Here is a 20311-nt window from a genome sequence, read left to right on the forward strand (position 1 = left end):
CGGAATCTCCTGCCTGTTTATTCACTTTCCAGATGGCTGGAATGGCCTGAGCTAGACCATGCTAAAGCCAGGAGACATAGACCCCCATCTGGGTCTCCCAAGGGCTTGGGCCCTTCTTTGGTTACTTTCCCAGCACATTAACAAGGAGCTGGATTGGAAGTAGACAGTTGGGAACCCCCTCGCATACTGGCACTACAGGAAGAGTTTAACGTGCTGCATTACAACACTAGCTCCAGGTGTCAACAAGATTTTGAAATCCACGCGTAACTTTTTAATTACACATTTTCCACAAACTTTGTGAAGACGTTGGAAGAAACTGCACAAAATATATTAAAAGCTAGACAGTACTACATCTGGTCTTAGTCTGCAGGGGACTAGGTTTGCCCCAGGGTTGAAGACTATATATTTTATGAATTTAAAAGGCTTTCTTTCCCTTACCCCTTACTAACAAAAAATAGAAGATGAAGCAAAGATGAGAAAATATTCCTGATAATCATTTTCAGTGGAGGGCACAAGCATGGTAGCTGTACTTATCTTTGTATAGCTGTAGATTTTAAGGCACTGCTTAGAACAGCACAGAGTAAGACTTGGACTTTATTCTATAGGTCAGGGTTTTCCAAGCATATCTCACTAGTCTGGGTAAATCAAGAGTTTTGCAATAAAAAAGTCCACTGGGTTAAAGAGGTCTGGGAAAGGCTGCTTTAAGCTGGATTCTTCAACATAAGGCTTCCTGAGGCCTTTATACGTGCACTGTGCAAACGTGCAGTTGTATGCTGTGAATCTACAAATTTTTTAGGGTTGGCACAGTAGTTCAACAGGTTAATCCTTAGGCTGTAATGCTGGCATCCCATATGGGTGCTGATTCACATCCTGGTTGCTCCACTTATCATCCAGCTCTCTGCTTTTGTACCTGGGAAAGCAGCAGAGGATAGCCTAAGTCCTTGGGCCTCTCACCCACATGGAAGACCCAGAAGTTGTTCCTGGCTTCATACTGGCTTAGCTGAGGATGCAAGTTCTCTTTCTCTGTCCCTCTTTCTCTGTGTAAATCTGTTTTCAAATAAAAATAAATTCTTTTTTTTTTTAAAAAAGGTACTTTTTCTAGCTAATAGGGCACCCCCCATGCCTGACTGTTGGCACGCCACTGAACAGACTTTGGGAATCTTCACTATTAATAATGAGGTGCTATTGAAGGATTTTAAGCAGAAGGTGAGACCTATCTTTTTTGAAAGATCATTCTGGCTGCATAGAAGAGACACTGATGGCAAACGCAGAGACAATCGAGGAATCAGCAGGCCATGGCCTCGGTCCTTTGATGTGCTCACTTTGAACACGCCTTTCCCAGGCCCGGCTACACGAGAGCTGAAGAGGTATGGAGGGAGGAGGGATATAGAGGAAAATCAAGCCAGGCGTTTGGGGCTGAATGTGTGAGGCAAGGAAGGCATTCAGGGCCACCTCTAGGTTCCTGGTATGGTACCCAGCGGAAGGGACACGGAATAAGCGAAGGCTAGGAACACAGGCAGTAACACGGGTTGAGGGGAAAGTGTCAAGTTCAGTTCTGGCTTAGTGAATTTGAAATATCTGTGGGACATCCATCAGCCTCAATGGTTGAGGAGTCAGAAACTCAGGCCTTTGAGCACAGGGACGTGGAGAAGAGGGACAAAAGTCAACAGAAATTTACAGCACAGCAAGTGATGACAATAACAGTAACTCGCACCTCCTGAGAGCTGACTTAGTGCCAGGTGCTCCGCTCATCATTTTACATGCAATTGCTCCTCTAATTGGAACAGACAGGACAACAACCATCTCTAGTGCACTTATGAAGAAAGCCAGGCAAACAGAATCCAGATGGCTAATCTGAGGTCACAGAGCTAGCAAGCAAACAGAGACAAACCAACAGCTAGACAGCGGGTGGAGGGAGGAGCCCACCCCCATCACAGCGCCAAGAGGAACATGCTCAAGTTCAGGGCTGCCACAGGCACAGGTAGTATCCTGCAAACCTGGGGAGGAGGGAGTTCAGGCAAGACAGAAGCCCTCAGGATCCGGTGCCAGTGGCAGGTCAAGTCAGCTAAAGACCAAGAATTGACCCCTGCATGTGGCCATGCTGAGATTCCTGGTGGCCTCAGTGAGAACGGTCACAGTAGAGGAGAGGAGCCCAATCATGACAGGCTGAATGACCCAAACAAAGCAACAAGTGAAGAAGATTCAGAGAATCATTTGGCAGTGCAGGTAAGGAGACAGGGAGCAAGTCAGGCAGAGAGAGACACATGGGACAGGGCTGAAAGAAAACCGCCAGTGCAGGGGCCAGCCCTGTGCTATAGCACATTAAGCCACTGCCTACGACACTGGCATTCTCTACAGGTGCCAGTTCATGTTCCAGCTGCTGCAGTTCCCTACCAATGTGCCTGGGAAAGCAGCAGAAGATAGTTTAAGTATGTGCCTGAGCCCCTGCTGCCCATGTGGGAGACACAGAAGGAACTCTTGGCATTGGCCTGGCTCAGTCCAACCTCGCTGTTGCAGCCATTTGGGGAGCAAACTAGAGGACGGAAGAACTCTCTCTCTACACCTCATTAATAAACAAAAATATCTTTTTTTTTGTAAGTGAATACAAAAACCAAAAACCATAAACAAGAACTTTCATGGCTTCCACATTGATAAGCTTAGCTGATTCTAAGAGGGAAGAACACGACAATGTTCAAAGCATTCGCTACTCATCAGGGCGGATGGGAACAATTAATACCAGCCTATAGCACAGACAAGCAAACGGTGACACAAAGAAGTCAAGCACCTTGCCCAGGCCACAGAGCTGGCAGGAAGCAAAGCTGGGTGACGACTTGGCTTCCAAGCTCCATTAACAGCCTCTCTCGATACGGGCACTCAAGAGAAAAATAAAACTGAAGCAGAGAAAAGGCTGTTAAGAATGCAAATGCAGCCTTATGTATGCAGTAGGTATCATTTTGGATGCCTTCAAATGTATTCCAGTCAATCTGTTAAATCTTTTTTTTTTTCTTTTTTGTCCATTAAATCTTAATTGAGCTCCTACTGTCAGACCCCTGAGAATACAATGTGAAAGATGGAGACAGGGTCCTCGGAAGACACAAAGAACAGTAAGGAACGAAGTCAGTAGCAGCAGCATGCTAGCCCCTTACCTGGCCAGTGGGAGCACTGCAGCCGCACTGCTGGGTTTGTGTTTTGTGGGTTTTGGGGAGTAAGATGTATTTATTCAAAAGGCAGAGTTACAGAGAGAAAGGAGTAGTAGCAGAGAGAGAACTTTCAGTCCCTAGTTCATCCCCTTAGATGGCTGTAATGATTGGAGCTGGACCAGGGCAAATCCAGTAACCTCTAACTCTATCCAGTTTTCCCACTTGGGTGGCAGCAGTTTAGCAATCGGGCCATGGTTTGCTGTACCTCCAGGTGCATTAGCAGGAAGCTGGATCAGAAGTGGAGCAGCTGGGACTTGAACTAGCACTCAGGTTGGAGGCTGGTACTCCAGTGACAGCTTGACTCACTGCGCCACCATGCCTACCCCTGGGTTTGAGGTCTTGGACATACTGTTAATTAACTTATACCTTATCTTTTCCTTCAAAGTCAATTATAATATCCATCATCTGAAGACCAAGGGAATGACTGAGAGGGAACCAATCAGGCTTGGAAATGGAAGATTTTGGATTTAAGCCACATGTTCTGCAATGAGACAGGCAAGGACCTGACTGCCAGCTCCAGCATCTACAGCCTATGTGGCCTTGGACAAATGAGTGAACCTCTCCACATTTCAGTTTCCTCACAGGCATGGGATGTGGGACAGTGCAGTGCTTCAGTGCAGCCGCACAGAAGGTGCTGGATCAATGACAGAGAAAATACTTCTGGATAGAGGACAGGACATGCTCAAGGGAGTGGGAGGTGAAATCCAGAGAAGGACGTGGCGGGATTCAAACAGATGCCAGACTGGGGAAGGGGAAGTGGGTGCCAGGGTCGGTGGGAAGTACTCACATTGGTGAAGGGAGGCTTATGATGCTGGTACTCAATCCAGGGAGGGACGGCCAGAGTGCGGTTCAGCAGCTTAGCAAACGCCAGGGAGCCCAGGAAGTGCTCAGCCTGGTTCCCAAATCGCCCTGGGAGGAAGATGCAGACAGAGAGGTGAAGCCTTAGGCACACAGGGGACCCAGGGCTGGGAGAGGACCTGGGTGCTGTGAGGGGAAACAGGAAACAGCAGCACCACCACAAGCCTGGCCTCCAGGGTGTCCTGTTCAAGGCTGTGCAGGCCCTGCTTCAGTGGCCAGCCACTCCTGACTCCCCGCTGTTTCCCCAAAGGGTTCACCCACCCCCCACCCTGGAGCCTTCGTTCCCCCAGCGTCCTTGCCCCTGCCCACTAAGGAGCAGCAAGAAGGTCACGCTGAGACATCCCCCACCCCCAAGTCACACTCACACGGCCTCCTCTGCATGCCACTTTCTACTGGAACCACTTGAGCTCTTCACGTCTCCTCAAAAGCCTGTCCCCGATCAGGCCCGTTTTCCCAGGAGTGAGCATCCTGGTCAATTTTGCCCATCTGGCATTGACCCCCTCTCCCAATCCGTCATTGCAAACACCCCTGAGAGGCCACAAAGGACCAGGCTCTTAGATACAGCTTGGCAATTAGGAAATAGGCTCGGCCCTTAAGCTCCTGGGAGGCCCTCAGCAGGACTACAAATATACAGTGAGATATTTTGGCCTGAAAGAACTGAAAAGGAATGGTGATGGGGAAGACAAATAAGATATGGCTGGGGTGGGGCGGGGCTGTCAGTGCAGTCCCTTCTGGTGACATTGAGGCGGAGGTAGGAGAGGTGGCCAGACAAAGTGAAGGAGATGGGGTTTTGGGAGGAGGGACCTGCACATGCACCTGAATGTGCATGTGTGCATGTGCATGTGTGAGGGACAGAACGGAGGCAAGGGGGTCTGTGGCTGCAGGTGTGTGTGTGTGTGGGGGGGAATCACAGAACCCTGAAGATCGCAATGAGACCTTTCCCAGTCCTGTGCCACCACCCCATTTAAATGACTGGCACCCCTCCACTGGCCCTCTGCCATCTGCTCGCTTTTATTTTCCCCCTAGCTTTCATCAGCACCATCTTCTAAGACAGCATGTCTTTAAGAGTTGTCTCTTGTTGTTTCCCCTTGGCTAAAACGACAAGGGTTTACCTCATGCACCACCACCTTATCCCCAGCCCAGTCAACAGGGCCGAGACAGAAGGGGATGGGATGCCCTGTCAATGTTTGCTGCATGAATGAAAAGAAAAGCCTGCTGGCCGCATGGCTCGGGGGACACCAAGCCCTGCCTCCACTGAACTCTCCGGGTTGCCTGAGACCACGTCCATTCCGTTTTCTGTCACACGCAAGGATGGCCATGGTGGCCCCCGTGGTGCTCCTGGACTTTCTCTCCTGGCCCTGCCGGGGCGTCTCCAAGGTGTGATGGCTTCTCCTCTCCCGGCCTTTCTCCATCTGAGGAGAGAGGGCTCAGGGAGGCCTTACCCATGCAGGGGCAGTAGAGCAGGTAGCCGGCAGGATCCCAGGAGCCCGCGGGCAGCCCGGGGAGCGGCTGAAGCAACAGCAGTAGCAGCAGCAGCAACCCTCGCCACGCCAAGGGCGGCGGTGCCCACGCGGCGGCGCCCATGTCGGCCCCGAGCGCGCAGCGCCGTGGAGGCGGGGGAAGGCGAGCCGAGGCGCCAGAATCCGCCCCGCTCCCGGCGCGCCCCGCGCGCCGCCCGCGCGCCGCCCCGGCCGCTCTAGCCCGCGGGCGGGCGGGACCATCGAGAGCCCGCGGCACCGCCCCCTCCACGGCCCGAGCGCCCGCTCGCGCGGCTCCCACAATGCACCGCACAATGGCCCGGCCGCCGCCACTACCGGGGCCTGAGCGGGCCTGGCGGAGCCCGAGCGCGGCCCGGCCCGCAGCGCGGGGCCCCGAGCGCGGTGAGTGCCGGCGAGGGCCCCGGGGGACGGCGGGGAGCGGGGCGGGAGGCCGTCTCGCTGCACCTGCGCGCGGAGGGGCACCAGAGCCGCGGCGCCCCTTGGTCTCGGGGCTCCTCGGCGCGGGCGCTCACACACACCCCTGTCGGGGGCGGCGTTGGGGGGGGAAGCCCTTATTTTTTTTTGTGCCAGCCTGGCCCCAGATAGGCCCGAGGGTGACGAAAAGTCTGCCCGGATCATGAGACGTGGGATCTGGGAGACCCCAAGAAGCCTCGCTGACCTCCCTCTTTTCCCGATACCTGGAGTCGCAGCCCTGGGGTCCCCCCACTCTCGACCCCCAGGCTCTCTGGAGACCCAGATAACGTGCTGCTGATCTTCCCCGGAACCCGGGTCTGGGGGACGCCGATAAGATGCACCTGCCCCCTCCCTCGGACACGCCTACCCAGACCCGCGTACTCCCCTCCTGTAGCTCCCAGTAGTCTGGTTGCCCCCCACCCCCGCGGCTGTTGGCTTTTCCAGGTTTACATAACCCCCCTTTGAAGTTTCCCTCAAGGATCTGAGTGTGAAAAAACCCGAATAAGCCCGACCGGTAGTAGTTTCCTTCCCCGCGGATCACACCCCCAGACTTCACACATCTTCCAGCCGCGACGGTTAGAGACCAGACGGTCTTAAAATCCAAAGACTTCCTTTCTGCCTGTGTGCAATCATGGGAGCCCTCTGACCCCCACAAACCTTTCGACTTTTGGGGGGAGTCCCTTAGAGAACCGGATCACCTGCTCGTGACGGCTTGCTATACTTGCTATACTTGCTTACTTGCTTTTTCTTCCTACCCTTAAGATTCCAGTCTTCTCCCTAGAATTCCCATCCCTTCTTTGCACCCTTCCACTTGGATCTCTCTCAGTCTTTTTTTTTGGGGGGGGGGGAGCGGAATTTAGCTGCTTCCCACCACGCAGTAGAGGTGGTCTGGAAGCTAGCCTAGGAGCCAGACTTTTAGGCTACAAATCCAGTTCTATACTGTGACCCATGAAACTTGATGGTGGGGAAAGGGCGCTGGAAAGAGGAGGGCGGTTGGGTAGGAGGGGAGCTGGTGTGTTCACCTGCTCTGCTCGGGTAGCCTGTCTTGCCGGAGTGTGTGTTTTTCCACCTGTCAGCCCCAGCCTTAGGTTTCTGTCTCTCCTCCTTAGGTAAAGCCACCAAATTTGGAAGGACAGGGGTTGTCAAAACATGCTTTGTTGTTGTTTGTTTGTTTGTTTCCTCCATTGAGAATCAGTCTGTGGCGAGGTGCAGCCATTTGCTCAAGTTGCCCCCCCCCCAGCAGAACAGCAGGAATCTGAGGAAAGCTTGAATCAAAGGGACTGCAAAGGGCCCAGCCACACCAATGGGAGAAACAGCAGCCTGGGAGTAAATCCAACCTCTGTTAATCCTGTTTGATGTTTCTTGGAATGATGCAAGTCATTGAGACTTTCCTGCCTCCCTGTAATTTAATTCTCCCACCTCTCTGGAGTGTGTGTGTCCTGGGCAGGGAAGCTGGGGGGCGGGGAGCAGCTAGTCCCACTCAGTTCTTTTCCTTCTCACGCCGTGCTCCAGCCAGCCATCGTGTCTTTGCAGTCCTGTTTCTAGTGCCCAGGTCAGGAGCCCCACCACCCACCTCCTTTTTTTTTTTTTAACATCTATTTATAATTTCCCAGTTGCTATTTTGGGTTCTGCTTAAGGGAGGATTCCGTTCACCCCAAGGAAAGTTCCTGGGTGTGTTTCCTTCTCAGCAGGTGTTGGATTGAGTGCTTCAGATCCACCCCCCCCCCAGGAGCTCTGGGCTGAAGGGATAAAGGCTATTTTAGGGTAGTCACTGGAGTGGAGCTGTTAATCCTCTCTAGGTCTCTTTAGTAAAGAACACTCAGAGATTAACTCTTTCCTTGCTGCAGGAGGCATGTTGGGGTGGGGATGGTTGGGAGAGTTTGTGTAGCAGCAGAAAATGGGAACCTGCAACTTGATACAAAAGCAAAGAGAATACTCCTCTTTTAGGGGGGCACTTTTGGAGCCCTGTGTGGAGCTCTTGGCATACCTGATTAAAATAAGCCTTAGAAAAAGCCCGTGAGGTACGTATTTTTAGCTTTACAGATGAGGAAACAGGCTAATAATGGAGAAAGAAGGCAGTTTCTATAGAGATGATGTAACACCATAAAAACCAGTTTCCTCAGAGGGCAGCGGGTATCATGGCATGCAACAGAGGACTCGCAGGCTGGGGAGCGGCGTGGCTCTCAGTCTGTAGGCCCTGCCGCGTGGGACAGAAGGGACAGTGAAAGTGTAACCAAGGAGATGATGCAGGAAGGGGGAGGGAGGGAAGGGGTGAAGGAGAGAGAGGAAGGAGCTGGCGTCCGACTGGGGATGTGCTGAGGATTTGTCGTGGGGAAAAAGAGAAGTAACCTGAGTGAGGGAAGGACAAAGGAATGCCCTGACCACAGGCACAAAGAGGCAGGGGCAGCCGGGAGCTCAGCACACAGTGTCACCCTCAGGAGGAGTCTCTGATTTAATCCTCTGTGAGACCCTTGCAGGGAGCAAGGCCCTGTCTCTGTCGTAGAAATTGAGGCAAGCATGGTACAGAGACCCAGCGAAACCTGACCAGGGCTTGGGCACTGCTGAGTGACAGCCCCTCTGATAGCAAGTCCAAGGTTCTTTCCATGCTAGCCTGCTCGTTCAGATCAGAAAGCAGAAGGGATCTTGGGCTGAAAATACACCAAGTTTTGCCAGTGCCTGGGAGGGAGGGATTGTGTTTGTTTTATGGGAACAGGTTCTGGCAGCTTCTCTGTAGTTGTTCAGGTTGGAGTGGGAGACCAGAAGGGCAGCTTTGAAAGACAAGTAGAATTCTTTCACAGTTTTGTTGAGGAAGGAGCCTGCAGAAAGGGACTTTGGATTACATGAGACAAGCCCAGGAGATTTTTAAAAGGAAAGGCCAGACCCCATGCCCACCCCCAACCCCAAGCGTTCCTGGGCAACACTAGCAGTGTTGATGATCCAGCAGCCTGCTAGTAACTTGGTCAGGACTTTATTGTGCCTTTTAAAAGCATAAATGAGTAGGATCAGGGTGTTGGCTCTTAGCTTTTGAAAGCTGTAAGCCCTTGACGCAGATCAAGGGGAGCACGATGGCTGCTGGCCTGCTTTCTTTGGTTCTATCAGGACAGCCTTGTGAGTTCTTCCCAGCCACTACCAGCCTCTTTCCTAGAAACCCATTACTCATGCTTTCAGTAGTGGCCTGCTACCCTGCTGCATCTTGGTCGTGCTTGTTCAGAAGAACAGATGAAGTGGACGTGTGGGAGGTAGGGGCTGCACTGTTCTCTTTCTGAGTTTGCGTGGAATTTCCAGGGCCAGGCCCCTAGTCCCATCAGCAACGGTGCTGGAGCTGATTTGCTTCCCTGTGGCTGCTATTTCCAGCTAGAGCTGAGGTAGATGATTACAGGTACAAACAGGGAGCAGAATTTGATTTTGAAGGCAAGGGAACTTCCTTCCAAACTCGCCATGCAGTGCTCGCTTTGGCAGCACATATACTAAAATTGGAACGATACAAAGATTAGCATGGCCCCTGTGCAAGGGTGACACGCAAACTCGCCATGCAGCCAGTTCCAAGGGGGCAGGATTATCTCTGGGTTTATAAACAGGTAATTCCACCCTTGAGAAGAAGGAGGGACTTAAACAATGAAAGCCAGACGTCAGAGGTCGCTAGTGGAGAGGGCTGACGTGCCCAGTGACTAGACGGCTTAAATGGAACCAGTCTTCGGTATTGCCTCCCGCTCCCCAGCACGTGATTCATGCAAAACGCAGCCACCTTTGTGCAGATACTTCTAGGCAAATCTCCATCGGTGATGGGGAAATGTTTATCATAGTACAGTGCCGTGTTTCTTCAGCAAGAGGAATGGCTGCTCCTGAACAGGATGAGGCTCATGTTAATGATGAGCCAAGCTCTCTCGGGCATGAACCCGCTGATCCCATCATCTCATTCCCGGCCAGGCTATTGCGTGAATGGTGGCTGTGAGCAGCAGGTGCTGACGAGCTGAGCAAGCATTTTGCGACCCACAGCTAGTTTGTGCCGTTGGAGCCTTCCCCAGATGGTCATGGACCAGCCCCACACGCCACGTGCTTGTTTCATGTGGAGAAGCCTTGCAACCAAATTCTGGCATGAACTCATCAAAGGGAATCCCCCTGTTGTAGTTGGTTGTGTTGTGGTTGTAACCTGTGGTGAGCCTGGGAGCATGAATGTGGACCTGTTGTCGTCCTCCAAGAGTCGGTGCTGTGCCTCCCATCCCCATCCTCTGAGTTGGCATCAAGACAGGAGTTCTCTTGTTCCAGTTCTCTTCCCCCACCCCACCGCCCTGTTCTCCGACTGCCCACTTTGGAAAGGCTGCAGACTCATTTTGAAGCAGAACTTCCCGGGCCCAGGTTGGTTTCTGAGATTCAGTTTACAGAGAATGAATAAAAAAAGTTGAGGTTCATTTTCTAGATGTGAAGTATGGAACTCTTAAGAGACTTGATAGAAGTGTTTAAACAACCAGTCTGATGGAGAAGACTAAATTCTAGTGCAAGAGTGTGACTTGCTCAGAGTGTGCCCTGAGGGGTCTGTAGGTGGGGCCCCTTAGCACCCTGATATATTGGACAGGCCTTGCCAGGAAGACATGATCTGTGCCCAGAGGCAGTGGAGTTCTGGAGGGGACCAGCTCTCACTTCAGGAAAACTCTGAGGCTCTTGTGGCCTCCTGATGTTGACACCTTGTTAGGAAGACATCTGGCACAGGGCTGGTTTTCCAGGGCTTAAATTCCTGGAATAAAGCCACCTTCTTTATTCTCTGAGGCCGTTTGGGCATTTTATGGCTCCTTAGCACCTCCCTGAGGAGGAAAATTGTGGAAAGTAGTGGCTGAACAGAAGGCAGTAGCTGAGTGGGAGGGAAAATTGGGGGGGGGGGGGTGCGGGAGGAACGGATGCCTTCCGGTTTAGTGAAGAGGATGTAAAAGTGAAGTTAGGAAGCCAGATTTGGAGTTTTAGGAATTTTAGTTCCTTAGTTTATCTTGTTTCTTGTTCACCTAGGTGGTACTGGTAATAATAGCTATCACTACGCATTGCTCCTTCTTTCCTCAAAATATCCTATCATTTGGAGTATTAATGCCATTTTATAAATGAGGAAATGGCTCAAGGAGTCACCCAGCTGCTAAATGGGGAGGCTGGACTTGGGCTGGGCCATCTATGTTCGCAGCCCATGTTCTCGTGGCCTGGACTCCCTAACACCAGCTCCTCTGGTTTTTTGTTTTTTTGTTTTTTTGTTTTTCAGGTGAAGAGATCGTTTTCTGAAAGCTGTGTTGAAGGCGGCAACGGAGCAGAAGGCTCATGCAGAGCGAATGGGGAGGCTTTCTGAATAAGATGGCTCTTCGCCATTAGCCCTGCCATGACCACATTTTTCACCAGCGTCCCCCCCTGGATTCAAGATGCAAAGCAGGAGGAGGAAGTGGGCTGGAAACTAGTTCCCAGGCCTCGGGGCCGGGAGGCAGAGAGTCAAGTGAAGTGCCAATGTGAAATCTCGGGGCCGCCCTTCTCCAGTGGGGAGAAGCTGAGGCCTCACAGCTTCCCGCACATCGAGCAGAGACCATATAGTTGCCCTCAGCTGCACTGTGGCAAGGCTTTTGCCTCCAAGTACAAGCTGTACAGGTAAGTGCCACACCCATCTCTTCCTGCCCTTCAGTTCCCAGAGGACAAAGCCAGAACCCGCTGTGGGGTTGAATTTGTCCTACAGATCCAACCCCTGACCAGTCAATGTCACCCACTAGACAAGATGGCATTTTTTTATTGAGACACTGGAGTTTGATGGCTACAATCTCAGCCATGAACAAAACAGCCTGCACATTTTTTAAGTCTTGCTTTCCCCATCCCTGTAAGGTACTGGTCATATAATCTTAGCCAGAAGTTAGAACTCCAGAAGGAAAATGGGGTGCACCCAGCCCAGGGTGTCTATTAAAGTGGAAACCCAAAGCTGGGTGTGCCTCCCCTGGGGTTGCATGCAGTACCCCTCCTCTGGAGCCAGTCTGCCACCCGCATGTTGACTGCCTTCTCTGAGGAGTCCCTGCTACTTGCTGAGCCAGCTGCTTTTCTGAAATCTGGAAGCCCGCGAGCCATGACTGAAAGTGAAGCCCTGTAAGCAGAAGCCTTGGTTGGGAGGGCAGCCTGTTCGAAGACAGCTCTGACTTGGCCCTTGCCTTTCCATTAACTGCCCTTTTACAGCTGTGGTGGACTGGGCCTGATGGGCAGTTGGCCAAGCAGCTGTTTGTCCAGCTGTTGTTTTATTGAGCTCCTGCTGCATACCAGGCTCAGGACTGGGTGCTAGGGACAGAGTGGTGAGCCAGACAGACTGGAAGTGCTGGCCCTCATTGACTTTACTGTTTCAGTATTGGGGCCTGAACAGGATGACCACAGAAAGCCCCACTTCCTCATCCGAAGTACAGTTGATGGGAAGGAACTAAAATAGGCAGCAAGGCAGTGTGGTGGCCATGGCTGCCTCAGGACAGCTCTGCGGTCCTCACACTGCCTGCATGGTCTGTGTGTGCCTGAGTCTTAGATGACTCCAGTCACGACCACCTGCTGACACATGGGCTGAGTGCCGTTGAGGGGCTGCGGGAAGATGCTAGCCCAGGGCCCGTAGTTCTCCAGGAGGTCTCTCTGGGCCTCAGTTTCCTCCCCTGAAAACGAGGGAGTGGAGTGAATCACTCAGCACTTCCCTGTCACCTATTGTCACTGCTGCGTCAGTTACGTCAGAGGTTGCCGGTAACCCACACAGGTGTGAGTGTGAGGACAACAGATGTATATGATTCGCCCCTGGGAAGAGAAGATCACTGGGGCTGTTCCAGTGAGAGCTGAGTGACCCAGGTTTCTAGAAGGTCTGTGTTTCAGTGCAGCCCCTGCCTTGTGCTGACTGGTAAGTGAGGCTGCCTGGGCCTCAGCCTCCAGTAGAGAACAAGGTTAATGACAATTCCTACAGGGCCTAGTGAATGGGGATGCTCCTGGAGTCTTGTTGAGTTGATCTTGAGTCTGCTGCAGAGCTGTGGGCTGCCCTTCCTAGGCTCTGAGCTGCTTTCTGACTGTGGAAGCAGGTGAGCCAACGGGCCCTGAGGTGCTGGCATCAGTGAGCATGCGGTGGACAGTTCCGTCCCACTCATGGCCACTGTCTGTCTCCCTGGGGGCAGCCACAGGAGTTCCAAGCATGCGTTCCCTTCCTTTTTATCAAAAGGGATATTATTACACTCTGTAGGACTCACTCCCTATTTTTATTATTGTAAGAGTTCATTCCCAATGAGGCAACTTAGGAATACTTCATTCTCCCTTTAGTGTGTCATTTTATGGATGATTTTTGCAAAGGGAATGCACTCAGATAATTTAAAACCCATCCAGGACCAAAAGGTGTACAGTAAAAGCTGACACAGTCATCCATCTGAAAGGTGTCCAGTTCTCCGCACAGGCAACAGGGGATGTGTTTTTTGGACTCATGTATCCTTCCAGAAATACTTTAAGTATATACACAGCTGCCTCAGTTTTTGAGAAGTTAGAACCATTGTAGAGATTTAACGTCATTTGGGGACGAATTCCCTAGTGACTGATTGAATGAGAATATTTCTCATTTTGGCCTCTACAGATAGTACTGCAAGTGCTTTTCTTTCTTTTTTTTTTTTTTAAGATTTATTTTTATTATTTTTTCATTGGAAAGGCAGATATACAGAGAGGAGAGACAGAGAGGAAGATCTTCCGTCCGATGATTCACTCCCCAAGTGAGCGCAACGGGCCGATACTATGCCGATCCGAAGCCAGGAGCCTCTTCCGGGTCTCCCACGCGGGTGCAGGGTCCCAAAGCTTTGGGCCGTCCTCGACTGCTTTCCCGGGCCACAGGCAGGGAGCTGGAAGGGAAGCGGGGCTGCCAGGATTAGAACCGGCGCCCATATGGGATCCCGGGCGTGCAAGGCGAGGACCTTTAACCACTTGCGCCACCGCGCCGGGCCCTGCAAGTGCTTTTCTGCAGGTGGGCAAGGACAGCTCTGGAGCTCAGCTGGCATGCATTCCATCCGAGGCTTTCCTGTAGTAGTTCATATGTTCAGTTTCTGTTTAATGGGCACCTTAAGTATGCCACCAGCCCTTGTGATGTCACCCCTTCTTCATTTTCTCTTCTTTCCTCCCATTCCCTAGGCACATGGCCACCCATTCAGCCCAGAAACCCCACCAGTGCATGTACTGTGATAAGATGTTTCATCGCAAGGACCATCTGCGGAATCACCTGCAGACCCACGACCCCAACAAAGAGGCCCTCCACTGTTCTGAGTGTGGTAAGAATTACAATACCAAGCTGGGTTACCGGCGCCATCTGGCCATGCATGCTGCCAGCAGTGGTGACCTCAGCTGCAAAGTGTGCCTGCAGACGTTTGAGAGCACCCAGGCTCTGCTGGAGCACCTGAAGGCCCACTCCCGCCGGGTCGCAGGCGGTGCCAAGGAGAAGAAGCACCCCTGCGACCACTGCGACCGGCGCTTCTACACCCGGAAGGATGTGCGGCGGCACCTGGTGGTACACACAGGCCGCAAGGACTTCCTGTGCCAGTACTGTGCCCAGCGATTTGGGCGCAAGGACCACCTGACACGTCACGTCAAGAAGAGCCACTCACAGGAGCTGCTCAAGATCAAGACCGAGCCTGTGGACATGCTGGGCCTGCTCAGCTGCAGCTCCACAGTCAACGTGAAGGAGGAGCTGAGCCCCGTGCTGTGCATGGCCTCGCGGGACGTGATGGGGGCCAAGGCCTTCCCAGGCATGTTGCCCATGGGCATGTATGGCGCCCACATCCCTACCATGCCCAGCACGGGCGTGCCACACTCCCTGGTACACAACACGCTGCCCATGGGCATGAGCTACCCTCTGGAGTCCTCACCTATCTCCTCCCCAGCTCAGCTCCCTCCGAAATACCAGCTTGGATCTACCTCATACTTGCCCGACAAATTGCCCAAAGTGGAGGTGGACAGTTTTCTGGCAGAGCTCCCCGGAAGCCTGTCTCTCCCGTCGGCTGAGCCCCAGCCTGCCTCCCCTCAGCCGGCAGCGGCGGCGGCCCTCCTCGATGAAGCACTGCTCGCCAAGAGCCCCGCCAACCTCTCCGAGGCCCTGTGCGCTGCTAATATGGACTTCTCCCACCTCCTGGGCTTTCTGCCCCTCAACCTGCCCCCGTGCAACCCTCCCGGGGCCACAGGAGGCCTGGTCATGGGCTACTCCCAGGCCGAAGCACAGCCCCTGCTCACCACTCTGCAAGCTCAGCCTCCCGAGTCCCCGGGAGCCGGGGGACCCCTGAACTTTGGGCCTCTGCACTCCTTGCCACCCGTCTTCACCTCGGGCCTGAGTACCACCACCCTGCCTCGGTTCCACCAAGCATTCCAGTAGCCCCCACGGAGGCCCTCCGCTCATGTCAGGGAGCTCTAGGACCCGCCCCGTCCACGTCCCCCCAAGAAGGCAGCTTAGCTTTCAGAGCTGAGTTCAAAAAGAAAAAAAAAAATTCCAGTGTCTATACGGAGCACTTGGGCTGGGCGTTCAGGCTCCAGGATCAGTTCCAGGAGGAGCCCTGAAGCCTGGCCCCGTGAGAAGATCTCATATACCATTGGACTTCAGGTATCTTTGTTTTGTTTTGTTTTTGTTTTGAAATCTTGATCTGAATCGGGAGCCACATTCAGCCCTCTCCTTCTCAGAACCTCCTTCTCTTTGGAGAAGGGGTGGCCTCTTGGAGACACAGAGGGTCTCACCTTGGATGACCTCAAGAGAAAAAGCCCAGGAAGCCCGCCGTCTGGTCCCGACCTGCAGACCTCTCGGCAGTTCAGTCGGTCAGGCCCCGCTGCGGAAGGTCCCCGGGGCCCATCACCTGCTCGCAGCCCTCAGGTAGGAGAGGGGTCCTCTCTCTCCTTGCCGACCACCCCACCCCTACCGCACCAACACCTCTGTTTTCAGTCAGTGTTGTCCAGCAACGGTACCGTTTACACAGTCACCTCAGACACATCATTTCACCTCCTTTGCCATGCTGTTAGCCTTAGAACGATTGCAGTGAACACTGTTTACACACCGCGAATCCATTCCCACCAGTCCATTCCAGTTGGCACCAGCCTGAACCATTTGGTACCTGGTGTGAACTGGAGCCCTGTTTACAAGGCGGAGTCGGGTCTTTTGCTGACTTCTCTTCACTTGAGGTCACGTTTTTCCCCCGTGGGGAAATAAACTGACTTTGGACTGCTTCAGTCTCTGCCGTCTTCCATGACCGCGTCTGGTCCTGCCTCCCTCGGCGGTGTCCACTGGAGACAGGCACGAAGACTGGAGCGCTTTTTCTCACAGGTCTGCAATTGTGTTTTTCTCCAAGTACATCATGACCCCCTTCGCCCTCCTTTTGAACTGGAGAGGGGAAGACATGAAAGACATGCCCCCACCCCTCACCTCCCTTGGTCCTTCAGCCCCACTCCAAGCACCCTGAGCTGTTGCTATCCTCAGTCCTGGGAGGAGGGCCTCGGGGGTTCTAGGCCGGTGTGGATTGCAGAGGCTGGGAGTCCCTCATTTGTTGCCCTCCTGCGCTTCACCAGGAAGTCATGGAATTTTTAGGAGAATGAGTTTTTAGAAAGTTAGAGGTGGGCAGAGTTGAGTCCCAGTCCGTGTCTCCTGTTTGGATGTTTTTCTTACTCACCGTTGGAAGCCACCGTGTGCAGACGTCTCCGTTCTCCAACAAGGAACGTGCACCGCCTTCCTGCCTTTCCCCTCACTTAGGCCCCTAGAACCCAGCAGGGTTTCTTGGAACAAATGATGAGTTCTCTGCCGCCTTGCAGGGCTCCGTGCCACACACAGCACAGCCCTCGCCTGGAACCCAGCCGGATCCCATCCCTGCTTCTTTGCAGCTCTGCATGGGTCCTACCCACCCCTGGAAGGGAGGCAGCTCAGGGAGCACTGTTGTGGGACCCCCTTGGGATGCCTCCACTCTGATTCAGAAACACACTTCTACCTCTTCACTGTTAACTCCTACAGTTGCAGCTGGCAGTTTCAGGGCACCTGTGTTGGTGGTGCCTCTGCTGGCTTCTCCACTCGAGTTTCAGGACAAACTACCAAGGAACTGCCTCATACTCCCAATAGTTCCCTCTGAGCCCCGGCCCCTACCTTCTGGTTATATCGTCAGGCACCGAGCAGGTCTGAGACCCAGGCTTCTTGCTGCAGCCCAGGCTAGCACACTTTGTTTAAGGTGAAAGCCTTGAAGTTCAGCTCCATGGCCCTTGATTGGCAGCTAGCTGGAGCGAACAAGCATGTGTTGATTTAGGCAAGGTAGCTTGGGATACCTTTTGCAAAAGAAAACCAGATATAAAAATATCTGGCAGAGTTCGAATCAGTCTAGATGATTTGCTTCTAAAAATTAGTTTCAGTTGAGTCCCAGGGACTAAATTAAGGTTTATTTTCAAAAGCGCCTACTTGGGTACTCAGCCACCTCCTGCATGCTGTGCATGTTGTCTATGTTGTTGGGACTTCTGGTAGAGGAAACGCGATGTGAGAATTGGCGTGGGGTTCACTGCAGCCATTCTGTGCTGGCCTGCATGCAGGCCCTCCACCCGCCCTCTCCTGGCCGCCTCCCTGACCCTTGGCCTGCAGAGGGAAGCGGGCTGTTGGAGGAACCCAGTCCCCTCTGCCTGCCCTTTGCTGTCCTTTCCCTGGAGTCTCCCTGCTAACTTTCCTGATGTTGGGAAACTCAGGATGGACAAAGCAGCTATTTAAGAGCTTGTAACTGGGCCTGGCCCCTGCCTACTGGCTTCTTGTCTTCTCCCTTCCCGCTCTCTTTCTTCTCTGTGCCCTCACGACCCACAAGGCATTCTCCTTGCCACTGTGAACCTTGCAGGTGCAGAGGAATATTATCTGCCTTTATCTTTTCTTGCTTTTCTCTTTTTCTTTTTTTTTTTTTTTGACTCTAGCTACCCAGCTGTTTTTTTAAACCTTCCCAAAATTATATTAAAAAAAAAAAAAAAAACTTTCTGGCCTGATTGTTTAGAGGTTAAGAAAAGCTCTGTCCTACCTACACTCAGTCCCCAGACTTCAGTCCTTTGGTACCCTTCCTAAGGACATGGGCACTTGTCCAGGACAGGAGCTGTGGTGTGTGGCACAGAGACCAATCAGGGACCAGGAGAAAAGGAGTGATGTTCCCTTCCCCCATGATCTCCTTCAGCTGGCATCAGTGATGAGCTGGCCTCAACAGGGACAGGCGCTTCCCTCCCTGCGCCGTGTGGCTGGTCAGGGCCCAGGATGCCCCTGGGAGTCAGTGCTGCCAGGCCTAGGTGGCAGTGCCAAGGAATGCTGTGCTGCCTGACAGACAGGAGGCAGGGAAAGGAGGACCGCTGAGTTTCTCACACATACCCCCAATCTTCGCAAGTGGCATTTTGTTCATGGAAATCCGGGAAGCAGGTGTGATGATGTTTTTGCTCGTAGATATTGTCCTAAGCTGAAATCCACCCCCTGCACCCTAAAACTTTGCCTAATAGTCCTTGCAATTCCCCCATCCCTTTTGATAGCTCTTGTTATCCACCCCCCACTTTACCTTCCTTATTATCTAGGAGCTGTTTTTAAGCACGATTTTTTTTTAAACAGGTTATATTGTACAGGATCAATACTTTGCTTTTTAACAAGGATATTTATGTAATAAGAAACTTTGCCTTAGGCAGGTGTTGGCCAGAAAAGTCCAGATTCTTCTGGAACCCTCCCCTGGCCTCTCCTGGATCTCTGAACCTGCTGTGGAAGGAATTGGCTGTAACCTTGACCACTGGAGAGGAGGGTCTGGCAAGGGAGAGGGGTGCTCGCCAAGATCACCTAGTGCCCCTGGAGGGTCTTGGGAGATCCCGTCCAGCCTCAGGTGGTGTGTGCCGAGCTGCTGGAGGCCCCCTCGGCACTAGAATGCCCCAGTAACACTTCCTCCTGCTCTTCCCTCCCTCCCAGTGGTCAAGGCCATGGGGCCACTCTTTCGTAATGCCAGATTATTTAAAGAGAAAAAATACAAAACAAAAACCTTCTAGCACTTTGTAAACACAGCGAATAACCTCTTGGAGTATTTTTGGCTTTATATAAAACAAGGTTTTTAATTGTAAAATATAAGTGCCATTAGAAAATGCACAGGGCATATCTTTGTTAAAGTAGATTTTTTTTCAATGTTTTACAGAATTACATTTTCGAAAAAAAAGTTTTTATAATGAAGTTGTTTATTAAAAACTTCTGAATGATGTGTTTGGAAGTTGTGAAGCTGTCTGATTGGGAAGGGGTGGTGAGAGCCTGGAACAAAAGCGGGACTCTGGACCTCATTAGCATCAGAGGTGAGGGTGGGTGTGGGGCAGGCAGTAACAACCCCTCGGTAGTGGCTGTGAGCTTTGTTCCTTAAAGTTTGTTATTATTTTTAAATTAGCTACATAATCAGATTTTAAAAGGGGGATTTGTTTACTTTTATTGGAAAGATTTACAGAGAGGAGAGACAGACAGAGGTCTTCCATCTGCTGGTTCACTCCCCAGAAGGCCACAATGGCTGAAGCTGAGCTAATCCAGAGGCAGGAGCTAACAGGCACAGGGTCTCAAGGACTTGGGCTATCCTCCGCTACTTTACCAGGCCATAAGCAGAGAGCTGGATGGGAAGTGGAACTGCTCGGATTCAAAGTAGCACCCCACATGCACTTGCAGATGGAGAATTAACTTGTTGAGCCACCATACCGACCCTAAAGTTTAAGATCTTAAGTGAGTGCCGTTTAGGTAAGTGGCATTATTTCTGGATGCATGGGTTAGAAAACCTGAATTGAGTGGCCTTTAAACAGTGACATTTCCAATGAGGGAGTGTGGCAGACATCAGGCAATCTAGAGGGCAGGCCAATCCAGAACCTCCAAGGTGGAGGGACCTACATGCCCCTGGCCGGCTACCTGGCTGCTGCATCCTCTCCAGGCCCTGCAAAGCAGCGTCCACCAAGGAAGACCAGTCCAGTACTTCCTAGCTCCAGACCTGACCCTTTCACAAGGTGCTGAGTGGAAGAGCCTTCCCACGGGCTGAGGGACAGTGTGCCTGAGGGCCATGCGGGAGGCTTCAGACTGCACTTGTCTTCTGTGCCCTGGGGTCAATGTCCAGAACCCAACCACACAGAGCACTTGGGAGTGTGGCCCAAGCTCCTGAAGGCACCAATGCTTGCACGAGGCACACCAGGCCAGCGCTTAGTCCCTTTTTACTTGGAAAAAAAAAAAAAGTCATGGTCCACACCAACCAGTCGAACCCCAAGGGTGTCCACCTCCCTAGTGGGATTGCATATCCCACCCCCCAGGACAAGTGTGGGGGTTCCGAGGAG

At 52.4% G+C, this 20311-nt stretch overlaps 2 protein-coding genes and 1 non-coding gene across 3 annotated transcripts in view; 2 read left to right on the plus strand and 1 right to left on the minus strand.

The window, feature by feature from the left end:
* The window catches only part of POFUT1 (protein O-fucosyltransferase 1), a 28834-nt gene extending 23180 nt beyond the window's left edge, over positions 1-5654 (minus strand). Inside the window, exons 1-2 of the mRNA XM_040981656.1 lie at positions 5501-5654; positions 3988-4109 (exon numbers count right to left, since the gene is read on the minus strand). Coding sequence (XP_040837590.1) covers positions 3988-4109; positions 5501-5642 — 264 coding nt within the window. The 5' untranslated portion in view covers positions 5643-5654. The remainder of the gene's footprint in view (positions 1-3987; positions 4110-5500) is intronic.
* A 181-nt stretch (positions 5655-5835) lies between these two features.
* On the plus strand, positions 5836-18963 carry PLAGL2 (PLAG1 like zinc finger 2). The gene is made up of 3 exons (XM_040981655.1): positions 5836-5938; positions 11250-11623; positions 14144-18963. Exons 2-3 carry the CDS (start codon positions 11364-11366, stop codon positions 15372-15374), a joined length of 1491 nt encoding a protein of 496 aa, XP_040837589.1. The 5' UTR covers positions 5836-5938; positions 11250-11363; the 3' UTR covers positions 15375-18963.
* LOC121157533 lies at positions 9454-9555 on the plus strand. The gene has a single exon (XR_005884055.1). It is a non-coding gene; the product is annotated as a U6 spliceosomal RNA (small nuclear RNA).
* Positions 18964-20311: the final 1348 nt, after the last annotated feature.

The sequence above is a fragment of the Ochotona curzoniae genome, unplaced genomic scaffold (assembly GCF_017591425.1).
Source record: "Ochotona curzoniae isolate NIBS_2020 unplaced genomic scaffold, NIBS_Ocur_1.0 contig_3520, whole genome shotgun sequence".
Taxonomy (NCBI): domain Eukaryota; kingdom Metazoa; phylum Chordata; class Mammalia; order Lagomorpha; family Ochotonidae; genus Ochotona; species Ochotona curzoniae.

Bases quoted from the DNA above. Each gene is read 5' to 3' on its own strand.
- PLAGL2 (XM_040981655.1), top strand. From the start codon at position 11,364: ATGACCACATTTTTCACCAGCGTCCCCCCCTGGATTCAAGATGCAAAG. The intron at 11,624-14,143 runs GTAAGTGCCACA...CCCATTCCCTAG, and splicing joins TCCAAGTACAAGCTGTACAG to GCACATGGCCACCCATTCAG.